General features: G+C 42.5%; 1 protein-coding gene across 2 annotated transcripts in view; it reads right to left on the bottom strand.

The window, feature by feature from the left end:
* Nucleotides 1–250: 250 nt before the first annotated feature.
* Nucleotides 251–14162, bottom strand: part of NGEF (neuronal guanine nucleotide exchange factor) — a 62398-nt gene continuing 48486 nt past the window's right edge. For both annotated transcript variants that reach the window (XM_081864600.1, XM_081864601.1), the window contains 8 exons: nt 11556–11685; nt 9652–9726; nt 7545–7634; nt 5916–6079; nt 4907–5062; nt 2072–2151; nt 1197–1301; nt 251–727 (listed from right to left, as the gene is read on the bottom strand). In XM_081864600.1, coding sequence (XP_081720726.1) covers nt 555–727; nt 1197–1301; nt 2072–2151; nt 4907–5062; nt 5916–6079; nt 7545–7634; nt 9652–9726; nt 11556–11685 — 973 coding nt within the window. In that variant the 3' untranslated portion in view covers nt 251–554. The remainder of the gene's footprint in view (nt 728–1196; nt 1302–2071; nt 2152–4906; nt 5063–5915; nt 6080–7544; nt 7635–9651; nt 9727–11555; nt 11686–14162) is intronic.

Here is a 14162-nt window from a genome sequence, read left to right as displayed (position 1 = left end):
TTAAAGAATCACCAATGTGTTTATTTATAAGGGATACCTGTTGATGTGCCTGTCTGGGTACTCCAAACTCAGTTCCTACGGAGAAACTTCCTGAGTGTAGAAGTGTGGATACTGTACACACTTTCAAAGATGGTGCGCTCCTGTGCGCCTGGATTGCACACTGGAAAATCAAATGCTACACCTTGTGCCACTTGATGGAATATTAAAGAATCAGGCTGCTAACCTCTTGGGCCTTGTTGTACTTTTTCCCCCAGTTGATCAGCATTCACTGTTTCCTTACCATGCAGAGTTAAGAGATTTACACTCTTTGCAATACAATAGGAAATTACATTTTACAGCTCCTAGTTCTGTACAGGCACACGACAGCCTCACCTCTTTTCAAGTTTGTCCTCAGAGATATTATCCATGATGCATCAAGTATGCAAAGAAGTTCATTAGCTTGGAGGAGGGAGGACTTGCTTGACAAAAAAATGATATTCGTGCCACCTTCCATTGTCTCAGCATCTGACATTCCTTGTTTCTGAAATACAACTGCCCGGAACTGTGTGCAGTGATCATTGTCTATTCCTGCTGCCCATCTTCCTCCGCTGACTGTCATCTGTCTTGTGTACCCGGAAGCACTCCTTTAAGTTTTGAGATCGAATCTTGGGGTTCATAATCTCTTCACCCATGGAGCTGGGGAACCAACCTCTCTCTTGATCATGCAAACGCTCCCCAAATATCCAACCTAGATTTTTTGAAAAAGGATGATTGTGGGTGGAGAAAGCATAATAGTGGCAGCTCAGTAAAGGAGCGATGAGTTAATGCAAGCAAGGTTCAAAACTGGTACAAGAAGGGAAGTTATACAACAATCATATCAGAATATATTAGGGGAAGCTGGTTACATAATATTTTCCGTGAGAAGCAGATGTTGCAATTTACAAAGGCTTATAAGAATTCTGCTTCACTGGGACCGCAATGCTTTGGCAATCCGAGTGAAAAAGAGAGTATGAAAAAAAAAAAAAATATGCATTGGCCCTCATTCATTTCCCGACAACCCAATTAACAGGTCATATACCACCATCTGAGGAGCGCTGGAACATACTGTACAATCAGTCCTTAATGCTGCAAGATATTAGCTTCCTACACAGTTCCCCTGTTATGATTTTGTTGTGCATTTGTGCCTGCATTAAAACCCAAATATGGACACTTCTTACCATCGTCTGTCTTTTCCAGGATGTTAAGTACATCAGCCAGTTCCAGCGACAGCTCATCTGGCTGCTGAGCCACATAAGGATGGACACACTGTACTTGAGGGCAATCTGCAAGTGGAAAAGGGAAATTACTAGTTTGCAGGACCCTTTATGAATACTATAAGGGAGAAATGGGAGGGTGTCTGCTAATAAAATGTATGTGTGTGTGTGTGTGTTTCCAACTGCTGTAGCATATAGTGACCAGGCCTTTTGCCTCTCTGGTCAAGGGTTTAGAATAGCAAAACTCTGTAGCATAACCTTGATAATTTCTGTTGCTTGTATTACTGTAGCTAGAAAAGAACCACCTTAGAGAAAAAATGGTAAGCTCGTTAGGCTGTGTCATCTCAGCAAATAATTCAACCAACGGGCCAGCGAGTGCAATGGCTGATCTTGGGGACAGTTACATCCTCAGTCAGAGGTTTTGAGAAATGCATAGAATCTCATACAAGAGGGGAAGGGATCTCAGATTAGCTTCTTGCACTTGGGTGTAACATGGAATGGTACTGATGAGGGACTAAGATGACTGGGCAGCCGACAAATATGGAACAGGGATGTTGCATAAAATTCTGTAAACAAGAATAGGGTAGGTAATCTCTTACTGAACCTTTCGGTAAAGGGATACGAAGCTGACTTCTCAGCTTCACAAAAATTTGCTTCAGGGCACACAATTTAAAAATGAAGCTTAGAATGGAATTTTGTTCTGTAATTAGGACCTGATCTGCCTTTGCATCCTAGAACTGACAATGCTAGAACCTAACCAAGAGCAGTGATGTGCTCTTAGAATCCATCTGGATGACAACTTTCTATCATTCCCTCCTTTCCCCCCTTGCCCTCCTTACCCATGAGCCTGGATGTAAAAGAAACAAACTTGGTTCGCCGATTCGGAGCCAGCAAGATCATCCAGCGCTTCATTTCACTTCTGCATTGGGAATAAAACAAGAGAGAGAGCGGCAACCAGTGTTTTCCATGTAATTTGGAAAGGGTCCGTGGAATCTGACTAGCCACATAGGAGTCTACAAGTGACTTGCAAAAATTTACAAACATAAAGGACAAATAAATCCACTTTCTGCATTCTGTGCCATTCCTGCATTTCTGTCTTACTGCCCCTGCCCCTACTTTAATGGTAAAATCCATGTGTTCTCTCTCCCTTTCCTGTCAGCTAAGTCAGTTAAGTGTCACTCATTCACGCATCCTGACTCATGTTCTCCCACTCACTGGTTAGAAAGTCATGCACAAGCTAAGACAATAAGGAGTTCAAGGCAAATCCATGAACTCCACTGAAAGAGCTCAGCCATGTTTCAGAATCCCTTGACAGAAGACTCATTCCTCTATCCCATTTTTCACCTTCGTTTTTCATGTATTATTTTCTATAAATTCCTGGAACAGTCATTCCCTTTCTTAGGGCTAAAGTGGATATGATATGGGAAATCTGGGATGCTTATGTCCCTGAGAAGAACAGGGGTCTGGGAAGAAAGAGCCCAGTTTAACCCCCTTCTTTGTCTCCCTTTTTGCAGTTTAAAGAACGATAGGTTTGGGGTCTCTGGCTAGTCTCAGTGACTGCAGGGTTTCCTGAGCCAAATACCCTTTCCAGTAATAGCCTTGTGGACAAAAGTGAAAAGGAATATGTTCTCCATGTTCTTTTGGAGTCACGAAATTTGAGCTCAAGGGGTGAAGCCATCTGTAGCAATCACACAGGGTCCCCGGACGTTTCACTGTCTATTGATCCCTGCGCCACCACTTTATTTCTCGCTGCCACCACCCAGGCCCTACCTGGTACAATACTGAGTCCAGTCAGGGTTAAATTGGAACATAAACTTCTGTTTATTTATTGCAGTTTAACAAGCGTGTGGTTTCATAAATGGTATCGGTCAATTACATTCATGGGGTGCCTATCCAGACCTATAACTTCCGCTACCTGCTCTCACTCACTAAACCACCTCTCAGATATTTACTTGTCTTCCTAGCCCCTAACTGTTCCTGACTCAGCTATACTAACTCAACCTACCCACAGACTCTATCCCAATTCACTCCCACTCCAACCAACCACCCAACTCCCAACGAACTCCTCCCTTCGCCCCTCCCAGAGCTGGTTTTATAGTCCCTCTGACTCCACCCCCCTGGGTTCTGATTGGGTAACCTGTTTAACTATTTCACCTCCAAGCACTCTCATATGTTAACGTCACACCACCTTCCTTGTTCATTCTCTCAGTTAAAGAGAAGCTTTAGGGTCAAAAAAAGTGGGGGGGGGGGAAGCATGCAGCAACTTCTTCAGTCTACTGGAATCATTGTGTAGGCTGGATAGCTTTTGCTGCTGCTTCTCTGCTCAAGCCAGGCACTTCCGGGTTTAAGCAGAGGAGCAGCTGAGGTTGTGGTTGTCTTTGTCGCTTACTCCAGGGAACCAGGAAGGGAGCGGGGGACAAGGTTTTTACAACAAAAGGAAGAAATATTTTCTCCTATTTCCCATGTCCTCCATCTGCAACAGTTTGTCAGTAATGCACGTTAACTGAATAAATTCTCTGCTCAAATGGGTGTTGGACTAGAAAGAACACTTCAAGTGCCAACTTTTCTTAATCTATCGTTAGCAACATGCTTAATTTGGAGCAGAAACAGTGCTTCCTGCACTGCTAGGTGTGAAATTTTGCAAAGAAGAAGTGCTGGAAAGAAATACAAAGTTTTGCATCATGCAGGATTTGGGGTAACAGTATGAAGGATGAACCCATTTAAATATGCCATCTGCACACTGGGAGGATGGATATTATTATTATTAATTATATTTACATACCGTCCTTCATCAAAAGATCTCAGGGCAGTTAACAAGATAGTTACTACCATCTGTTTCTAAGCTTCTGTACCTTCCAAAATGATATATTTTATGTACGTAACATTTATTGTGCTTAGCACATAGGCAGTTACAGTTTATATTCCTATAGGATTACTTGAAAACATACTGCAGTATTTCCTGGGGTCCATGCATTTAATAATCTACAAATTGTCATTCATACAGGACAAAATGAGGACAGAGTTGAGGGAAGGCAGAATTCAAACGCAGTTTTGGAGCAGATTTCTATGGTCAACATACCTGGGGCGATATTTTTGCCATTAGTTCAATCGGCCAGAATTCAGTCTTTGGGTATTTCAATATATTCTTTCCCTTGGGTGTTTTCTCCACCACTGGAGTGTGTGTGGAGGCGTGAATATTTTGTTCACGGCTACAGTATGAGTTCATAGGACAAACAAGAAGCCTCCTTTGACATCAGCCTGCCTTTCCCTCTTTGTCTGCAGTAGGGAGGGCAAATTCATTCTAGTTCTGTGGGAGGGACTGGAGACTGCATTTCCCGTACACAAGCAGCCACTGAAGCAGACCATATGACAGAATCACCAGTAAATAAAGAATAAGTAAAGAATTGTGGTAGGAAACAAATTACCCTAAAGCATTGCACAAGACAGAGCTACGCAGGATGTTGACAAGGGGCAAGTGAACTCACAATCAATACTGTCATTTAGAAGACAGTCTCCATCAAACGTGATGCCTATTGAACAATACCTGTGCCAGCTTATAAAGATAGGTAAGTTCATCCCAAGAGCAATAATAGTTCAGAATCTATTGTAAGAAACTGCAATGGGATCATGCGCACAATCTACAATTTTTCCAGATATTGCCTCGTTATGCTTACTGTGATGATGCCTTTAGCATGTAGCTGACTTCGCGGTCATCTGCATTTTCCAGCAGTCTCAGGATGAAGACATTCGCCAAGCTCTGCCCTTGGTCTTCCAGCTCCTCCACCCGTAGAAGTCCTCGGGGAGCAGAGTCAAACACCTGATATTTGTCACTGAGAGAGAAAAGAAAGGTGTCAGAAGCACTAGTTATAGCCTAGGCTGGGGTATAAAGCAGGGCCTAAAAGATGGGGCAGAGAAATAGGTGACTACATTTCTCATAGGCAAAATATTCTTTCTGAAGAATGTATGGCTTAGTGTCGAAGGAGTAAACTACACCTGAAACTGTTATCTGGGATAACAAAATCTTGCTAAGCATGCTCTGCAAGAGATTATTTGCATCTGAAAAAGGACAGCAGAGAAAGGAGGGGTTAACTCTTCTTGAGTCATATACTTCCTTCTGAAACTTTCCCCAAGCCAGCTGTTTAACCCCCTGCCAGTGTTCCATGGTCCTTTTTTTTTTTTTTTTTTTTTTTTTTACAAACATGAAGTGATTAGAAGGGGGAAAGTTAGGCACACACTTCCCTCATGACCCTCCTCTGATGCAAGTTTTCTCTTCTCAAGGACAGAATGCATCGTATCTTTATTCTACAGATGAGGAACATGTGATCTCCAGATGTTGTTGGACATCAACCCTGACCAGTGTCCCTGCTGGCTGAGACCAACAGCCTTTGCAGAGTCACAAGCTCTTCACCTCTGCTTTAGTCCTTGCCTAACAATTTGAAGGGGGAATGGGACGCAAAGGTAAAGAATTGTCTATTTTAAAAACCCAGAACAACAGAATAAACATCCGCCTTTGCTTAATTCTTTACTATGAGTGCTGAAAATTCGTCTACAGCTGCTTGGGCAGCACATCAATAGATTAAATTAATAATCAGAAACTATCTCTGGCAGGATTGAGACTGAGCCAACTGAGGCTGAATAAACACAGTACAGCTCAAATTCTGTTCCTCTCTGTTTCAAACTCACCTAGATATTTGTCTGCAGAGCACTAGCAAATCATTGAAGAGGAACAAGTAGACTTCTCTGAAGAGTTTCTTTGTGCGGAGGGTACGTGATGTTTTGGGGCCATTCATTTGCTGCAGTTCTCCCTGCTTTAGCAGCCAACGGGAGTGAGAGATGATGGGCACAGACTAACGAAGGAAATAAAATAATAATCAGGAGCACTGCAACATAGCATCTTATGGCAATCCCTCTGAATTCACTGCAAAGGAAAGCTTTAAAAATAGACCATACAGAAGCTATGGATCCAGGTAGAACCTAATAAGAGCCTGCCCATTGACTCCAGTATCCTGTTCTCACAGCGGCCAAACAGATGCCAGTGGGGAAACCATAAAAACAAGAGCACTATCCTCTCCTGGGGTTTCCAGCAACTGTCAATGTTCTCTTAAAATTAATTTGTGTCTGTCAACTGGGGGGGAAATGTAAAATGTTGATCAGCAGTATTTAGCATCCCTTTAAGATACCCAAATATGAGAAAGTGGTTTTTGTCAAAGTCTGGCTTTATTACAGAGGACTTCGTTCATATATAAAGAGAAGAATACGACTTTGTTCCTATTTAGCAGTATCTATCAGGCAAGGTACTGGAAGAGAAGATTCAACTAAAAAGATATGAATTAAAGTAGATGAAACACTATTAGACCCAGTATGACCTGAAGGGAAAGACAGAGATGTGACCCAGAACTTACTACAAATCATCTGTGCATAGCCAAAATTAGTTTAGCAGTGAATTTCAAAAAAGCTGTCACTCCTTGGCTTAAAATCTGTTTAAAGAGGATCTGCGAATAGCCGAGATTGCCAAAATTACAAATTATGTCAGGCTCAGGGAGTAATGCCAAGTAGATAATTTTGTGGATAGTGTTTGTTCAACACAGCAATGAGAAGTTTAACAACAGCAGCCAACTGCATGTTGTCTTTTCTTTATTGTAAAAGTTATAACTTTTTGGCATGCTCATATTCCCCCCTTTTCCTCCTATTAACCTGTGAAATACTTAATAAAAGTAACATTAAAAGTTGGCTCTCTGAAGATGTATATAATGAGAACAAAATACATGGTTGTTGCAGATCATCAAAGGAAATTAAATTATCCATTGGAAACTTTGAAGTCTCATTCTAAGCAAAAGGACAATAATGACGAGTGGGATATGTTTTGACATATCTTGCCTCAAGAGCCTCTTTAGGTTAATTTAAACAAAATTCACACCACACAGCTGGCCTGCAGCACTCGTAAGAAAATTATACAAATAAAAAACAGATAAAGGAGCTGGAGGAGAGCTCCACAGAGCTATATTAGTCAGCACTGAGTTAGAAATAATACAAGTGACTAGGAATGGCTCAGCACGCATAATCACTGCACGCATTCTGCATGATCCAGTCAGTGGAGCAGGAAACATGGGTAGCCAGGCAACTTGGTAAAGCAGCCAGGCAGACTGAACCCTGACTTGCATTAAAAAAGGGTACCAAAGCTAGGACTGACTAAATTAGACCAGTGATTGTTTAATATAATCATTAGGGGCAACCGTTTTGCTAAATTCATCAATGATTTTGCCCTGTAACATATATCTGTTCCTCTCCTTAGGACTTAGCCTACATGTTTACCTTGATCTTAAATTCTAGCATTTTCTGGATGCTGATCATCTGTTCTGTACGGCTCATCTTCCTGACGCCTTCGTTGCATGCCTTCACCACCTAGAAGAGACCAAGCAATGAGAGTATATCAGAAACACGATTCCTTGTCTCAGGGTTGAAAATTGGAACCCCAATGAGAACAGATTGAATGAGGTGAAAGTAGAAAAGCATGTTTAACTTCATTCAGAAGTGGTTCTGTAAATAAAAGCACAACGTCGACAAGATTTTAATAATAAACTTGTTCACGTCAAAGTAAGTGTCACTGACGAGGCATTAGCTTAACTCATGTGAAGGAAATCAAAGCATTGTTCACCCCAGTAAGATAAGGGAGGACATGCACCCACGGATGAAGGGGAATAGGTTCCAACTCTATTATTACTTAATAAGTAATTATTATTAATTACTATGAATAAAATAGTAAGCAAGAATCACCTGAGTTGAGGCTTACTAATGCTTACTTTGGCTCCTGGTTAGAAAGAGGAAGGGCTATAGCTCAGTGGATTTCATAGTTTTATACAGTCAAGACATTTCTGATTTAATATAAACCCTAGAGAAGCTTTCAAATTCTACTATAGTCCTACTGGTGGAACCAAGCCAAAATGGAATGGAACTCAGATTTACTAGACTGGTCAGTTCTATTACAAATTCAGAAGATTTCAACAATGCAGCAGGTTGTGTTTCACATTCATAGAGGTATTTGTGCTATCAATTGATGATGACATCATCATATTTCGGCAGCCTCACAGCAGGGCCGGGGGACCTCTGGCCCATGAACCTAATGAGACCAGGCAGGGGCCCTAATTTAGCTCACAATATAGTTTTCCCTAAACCATGTCCATCTGCCCCACCCCTGGCATAATTTGTGACATCAGATGGAAGGAAGGTAAAGGCGTTGCCTTCACTTCGAAGTGCATTTCCGAGTGGCTTCCCACCCCAGCTTGCTGCATCATTGAAGTCTCAGGAACAATTCTACTAGGCTCATGTCTGAAACTGGGGCCTATGTAATTCAGCAGACAGGTAGAGATAGAAAATGAGGGTCCACTAAAACTTGGCTCGAGAGGAATCAGGATCCACTTGATCCCAATGACACTGGACTGGACTTATGATCTGGTCCACTTCATGGAGGGGAACATGTGTTTACCATCTTTGTGTGCTGCCTCTCCAATTGCATTTTTGAGTATACCAAGTATAGTAAACATTTGTGTGAAGCCTACACACTACATGGTCTATTCCAGATTATTTCCATGGGATTGATCACATGAGTTTGGTCTAGGTGCATTGGCTGTATGAAGATCTTCTGTCTCCATGTGAACATGCAGGGACAATGGAGGTTGGCTGGCTTCTTTGCGTGGGCTGACGCAATACCCTGCATGTGATAAGACTGGTTCAGACTCATGTTAAAAGCATACTGTACTTGGCCTAACCTCAAAATATGTAACTAGACAGGCAACACACATGATAAGAAGCCTTGTAGAAATGGAGTTCAAAAGGAGCTGAAGCACTAATAAAAAGGTATATTATGGCACACGTGATTTTGGGTCAGAAAAATAAGTTTGTACTCTTGGATAAAGTCTGACCTACTAACGGTCTGCTTCAGGTGGCAGCTAATTAAATCACTGCTCTCTGTGGAATCTATCACCTTCAAGTGTCTGACTACAGCTTTTGCACTCTGAAATCTGAGGCAACTCTTCCTTGGATATTATTTCTTCCAGATATGTCCTCATATACCAGATACATATGATTAAGCATTAAATTCAAAGTCATCCTATTAATGCAAGGACTAATGCCTGCACAGTGGGACTACCTCTCCCTCTCCTTTCCCTCCATGTCCCACCGCCAAATCCACTCTGGAGGGTAGGGGGATTCTTCAAAACACATGGGGGGAGAGGGGTGCCAACTTAAATAAAATTCTGGGAGGCAGGTAAACCCCACCCTGCATAATCAATCATATGACACGGCACACACCCACCATTTGAATGGCAATGGCCAGCAACATTGGGAGGGGCACAGAGGCAGAGAAGAAGTCCCATTTGCTCCAAAAAATCCTGAATATTCTGACAAGACAGATGAGACTTACTGTTTCCAGTTCCTTGTGAGCCTCAAGGGCAGTGATTTCACGTTCAGACTTTTCCTCCACTTTCTTCAGGATATTCTGTACAAGATGAAGGAAGGTTGTTATTATACATTTCCATAAACAGGCTCTACTTGAACACATGTAGAAAAATGGAGAGAGGAGGCAAAATATTCATCCTTTTGACAATTACATTATGGGCATAAAAGGATACATTTCCTTTATAAAAGCTAGCCAGGAATGGCTGGGCAATGGGCTTTGCAGGGTGGTGAATGCTTCCCTCTGTAAGGGAGCCTTCCCAGACCTGCTGAAAAAGGCGGCTATCAAACCGCTTCTTAAAAAACCATCTTTAGATGCGGCCAATATGGCCAACTATCGCCCAGTCTCAAATCTTCCATTCTTGGGTAAGGTGACTGAGCGAGTGGTTGCTGAACAACTCCAGGCACGCCTGGAAGAAGCGGACCATTTGGATCCCTTCTAGTTGGGATTCAGGCCTCATACTGGGGCTGAAACTGCCTTCGTCATACTGGTCAATGATCTCTGGCGGGCTAGGGACAAAGGTAGAGCTGTTTCTCTCAGCGGCTTTTGACACCATCAACCATAACATCCTTCTGGACCGTCTAGAGGGGCTGGGAGCTGGGGGCACTGTCATACAGTGGTTCTGCTCCTTCCTCCTGGGCCGTGTTCAGAAAGTGGGGGGGGGATGAATGTTCAGACCCCTATGCGCTCAGTGGTGGGGTGCCTCAGGGTTCTGTCCTATCCCCCATGCTTTTCAACATCTGCATGAAGCCGCTGGGAGAGATCATCAGGGGGTTTGGGCTGGGTGTTCATCAGTATGCGGATGATACCCAACTCTACCTCTCTTTCAAATCAGAACCAGTGAAGGCGGTGAAGGTCCTGTGTGAGTGTCTGGAGGCGGTTGGAGGATGAATGGCGGCTAACAGAATGAGGTTGAATCCTGACAAGACATAAGTACTGTTTTTGGTGGACAGGAGGGGGCAGGTGTGGAGGACTCCCTGATCCTGAATGGGGTAACTGTGCCCCGAAGGACCAGGTGCGCAGCCTGGGAGTCATTCTGGACTCACAGCTGTCCACAGAGTCGCAGGTCAATTCTGTGTCCAGGGCAGCTGTTTATCAGCTGCATCTGGTATGAAGGCTGAGACCCTACCTGCCCGCAGACTGTCTCGCCAGAGTGGTGCATGCTCTAGTTATCTCCCACTTGGACTACTGCAATGCGCTCTACATGGGGCTACCTTTGAAGGTGACCCGGAAACTACAACTAATCCAGAATGCAGCAGCTAAACTGGTGACTGGAAGTGGCCACATAACACCATTCTTGAAAGAACTACACTGGCTCCCAGTACGTTTCCAAGCACAATTCAAAGTGTTGGTGCTGACATTTAAAGCCCTAAACAGCCTTGGTCCAGTATACCTGAAGGAGTGTCTCTACCCCCGTCGTTCTGCCTGGACACTGAGGTCCAGTGCTGAGGGCCTTCTGGCGGTTCCCTCACTGCAAGAAGCCAAGTTACAGGGAACCAGGCAGAGGGCCTTCTCGGTAGTGGCACCCGCCCTGTGGAACACCCTCCCACCAGATGTCAAAGAGAAAAACAATTACTAGACTTTTAGAAGACATCTGAAGGCAGCCCTGGTTAGGGAAGCTTTTAATGTTTAATAGACTATTATATTTTAATATTCTGTTGGAAGCCGCCCAGAGTGGATGGGGAAACCCAGCCAGAATGGCAGAGTATAAATAAAATTATTATTATTATTATTATTATTATTATTACCCACAAAGAATGTTCCTTGGTGGCTTTTCCCTCCCTATTAAAGCTCTTCAGTCTCTCAGTGACCTCAATTTAAGACATGGCAAGGTGGTACTGATATATGGGAAGAGTAAAACCCTGTTATACCTGTACCAGCAGCTTCAGCCTTGTGATCCTTTGAAAAGGCAAAATCAAGAACGATGAGAAAGGCAGGCCTTTGCATTTCGGATCCAGTTCCAAATGTGAGATCACCTCCCGGAAAGCTGGCTTGTCCTGGCTGACAGCAGAGACAGATGGAGAGTGGTGTTTTGTTATTTCATTGAGGTTTAAACTTGTGTGAGTAACCGACATGTTCTATGTGTGTTTTAATTTTCACAACACTACCTTCCCCTCAGGGTTGGAATTTGGCTTTGTTCTCATTTTTTTACAATTTGGGGGAGGGGCATATTAGCACTAAGTGGATTTTGGTTTGAAGTTGGGTCTATTAATAGTATTTGGGAATGGAAAAATAGGCTTTTAATGTGCAAGCCAGAGTAATGCTTTTACATGTGTAGCACATACAAACTTAGCAGCCTATGCTGGGTGTGTGGGTGGGTGTGAATGGGGTGTGTGTCCAAGTAGATGAGTCAGAGGCATAATTATATATCTTTACACAGTCGGATTGTTGCAGGAAGGTGAAATACATATAGTCATAGGAACAAGGCCTTCCATCAAGTGATTAAACCGAGGTAGGCCTAGCTGGAAATGACAAGAGAAAAAACTCATCTGGCATAAACTGGAAGCATCTCAGACTACTGGAGAGCTGCCAGGATCTGTCACAGCTACAGCTAGTGTGAATTCAGTGCTACAGACAGGCACACACTCTTTAGCTCAGATTATTTGGTTTCTCACTGATGAAAAGGCTATTAATGTGAGGGAACTTTCTATTTATAACTAATACCAATATTCATAACTAATACCAAATATTTAGAAGCTTCTGGAATGATTAATTAGTACAGTTCATAGGAAGAAGCATACAGGTCCGAGCACCAGCATGATAAAACAACTCAGGCCACAATCAGACCCCAGCTCTACTTATTGCATTTATTAGTGGCTTTTTTCATGAGAAGTGACCCAAAGCAACTCACAAAATGCTATGAACATTAAAACTGAGTATGAAAAAAACGAAATGAAACGAAACCCTATCCATAATAAATATAAAAAGGAAGGTCCAACATAATACACCCCAATACAAAATAAGCAACAAAGAGGGCACAAGTATGCCTAATACACTCCAAATTAAGGGCTGAAAGTCCAGGGGGAATAAACCTTTTTGCCTAGCACCTAACAATAGATAATTATGGTGCCAGGAGTACCTCCCTAGGCAGAGCATTCCACAAGCAAGGAGCCACCACTGAAAATGCCTTTTCTTGTGTTGCCTCCATCCACACCTCCCTCAGAAGAAACGCATGAAAAAGGGCCTCCAATGATGAATGCTGGGTTCATTTGGGGAGAGGCAGCCCTTGAGATATTGTGGTCCTGAGGCACGCAAGACTGTTAACAGCATAGCAATAACCACTGAGGATGCTGTTCCTGGTGTGGTCCAGCTAAGGTTTTTTTCCTGGAGCAGAGGGAGGAACTAGCAATTGAATTGGCCCTGGAACTGAGAATGGTATGACCATTCACCACATATGTGACTGAGAAAATACTGAACCAAACTTCTACATTAGCTGTTTCTGAAAGAGTTCAAGCTGACTCCATATTCCTGTCCTGTTGTGCTATTGCCTTCTATTAACGGTGGAACACAGGTGAATTTTTGCTTTGCTCCCAATAGTAGATTGGTGCCTCTCACAGTCACAATTTGAAAATCAATTCATTGTCCTTCAGTGCCTTGACCAGGATGTCAAAGAGTGCTGAAGCACTTGCACTATGCTAACTTTTAAGTCTGTGCTTGGTCTTATTGACAGCTTCTTCTCCACCATACTTCCTTTCCAGTGTTGTCTATATTCAGTCTGTCAAACGGAAGGCAAATGGGATTCTAATCCTTTGTCATCACAGACCTCTAAGTATGCTGATCTAGTCACCTACTATTAAATAATTGACTAGGAGTTCCTTTAGCGAGAACAAAGACTGAATGGCGAGGAGAAGAAAAGGAGCAAGATTGCTATCGTTTCCTAGCATTCATAAAACAGCTTAGCTGCTGGTTAGAAGCAGTCACCAAGGTCTGCTTCTATAGGGAATTAATTTGTTTAAGGATTTATCTCTCTTCCTTTGAGCATATTAAAATTCTATCTATACAATGAAAACTAGGAATGACTAAATTGCATGATGAGTTATTAGGTTTTTCCCCCACCTTACTAGAATAGTTGTAGCTTACTTTACTCACTTTCTCGGAAGAAACAAAGTGGCCAAAATAAACATGAAAAAGAAAAAGTATTGAGCTAAACAGTGGAAATTTTCTGAAACATTCAGAGCATTCAAGTAAGCAGCTAAACATTTCCCAGCTTTCATGATCCTTTTAAAGTATTTTTATCTTAATGCTTTGGAGGCTTCCAGTCCCCTTCTTCTCCTTTGCGAAGGAACCAAATATATAATGCGGGTACATTGAGAAGACTCATTACAAATCCTAGCAGACTACTACCATTAAATTTAAATTATGAAAACACCCGAAGCAGATTCCCTAATCCAATTCAGCTACACTTGACACAAGGACTATAATGAATGTGTATTTTTAATTTTTAGACTATAAACAAACACACTTACTAGAGAGTAAGT

Source organism: Podarcis erhardii, assembly GCF_964252035.2.
Source record: "Podarcis erhardii genome assembly, chromosome: 5".
NCBI lineage: Eukaryota > Metazoa > Chordata > Lepidosauria > Squamata > Lacertidae > Podarcis > Podarcis erhardii.
The sequence above is the reverse complement of the archived record's forward strand: the minus strand, read 5'-3'. Positions and strand labels throughout refer to the sequence as shown.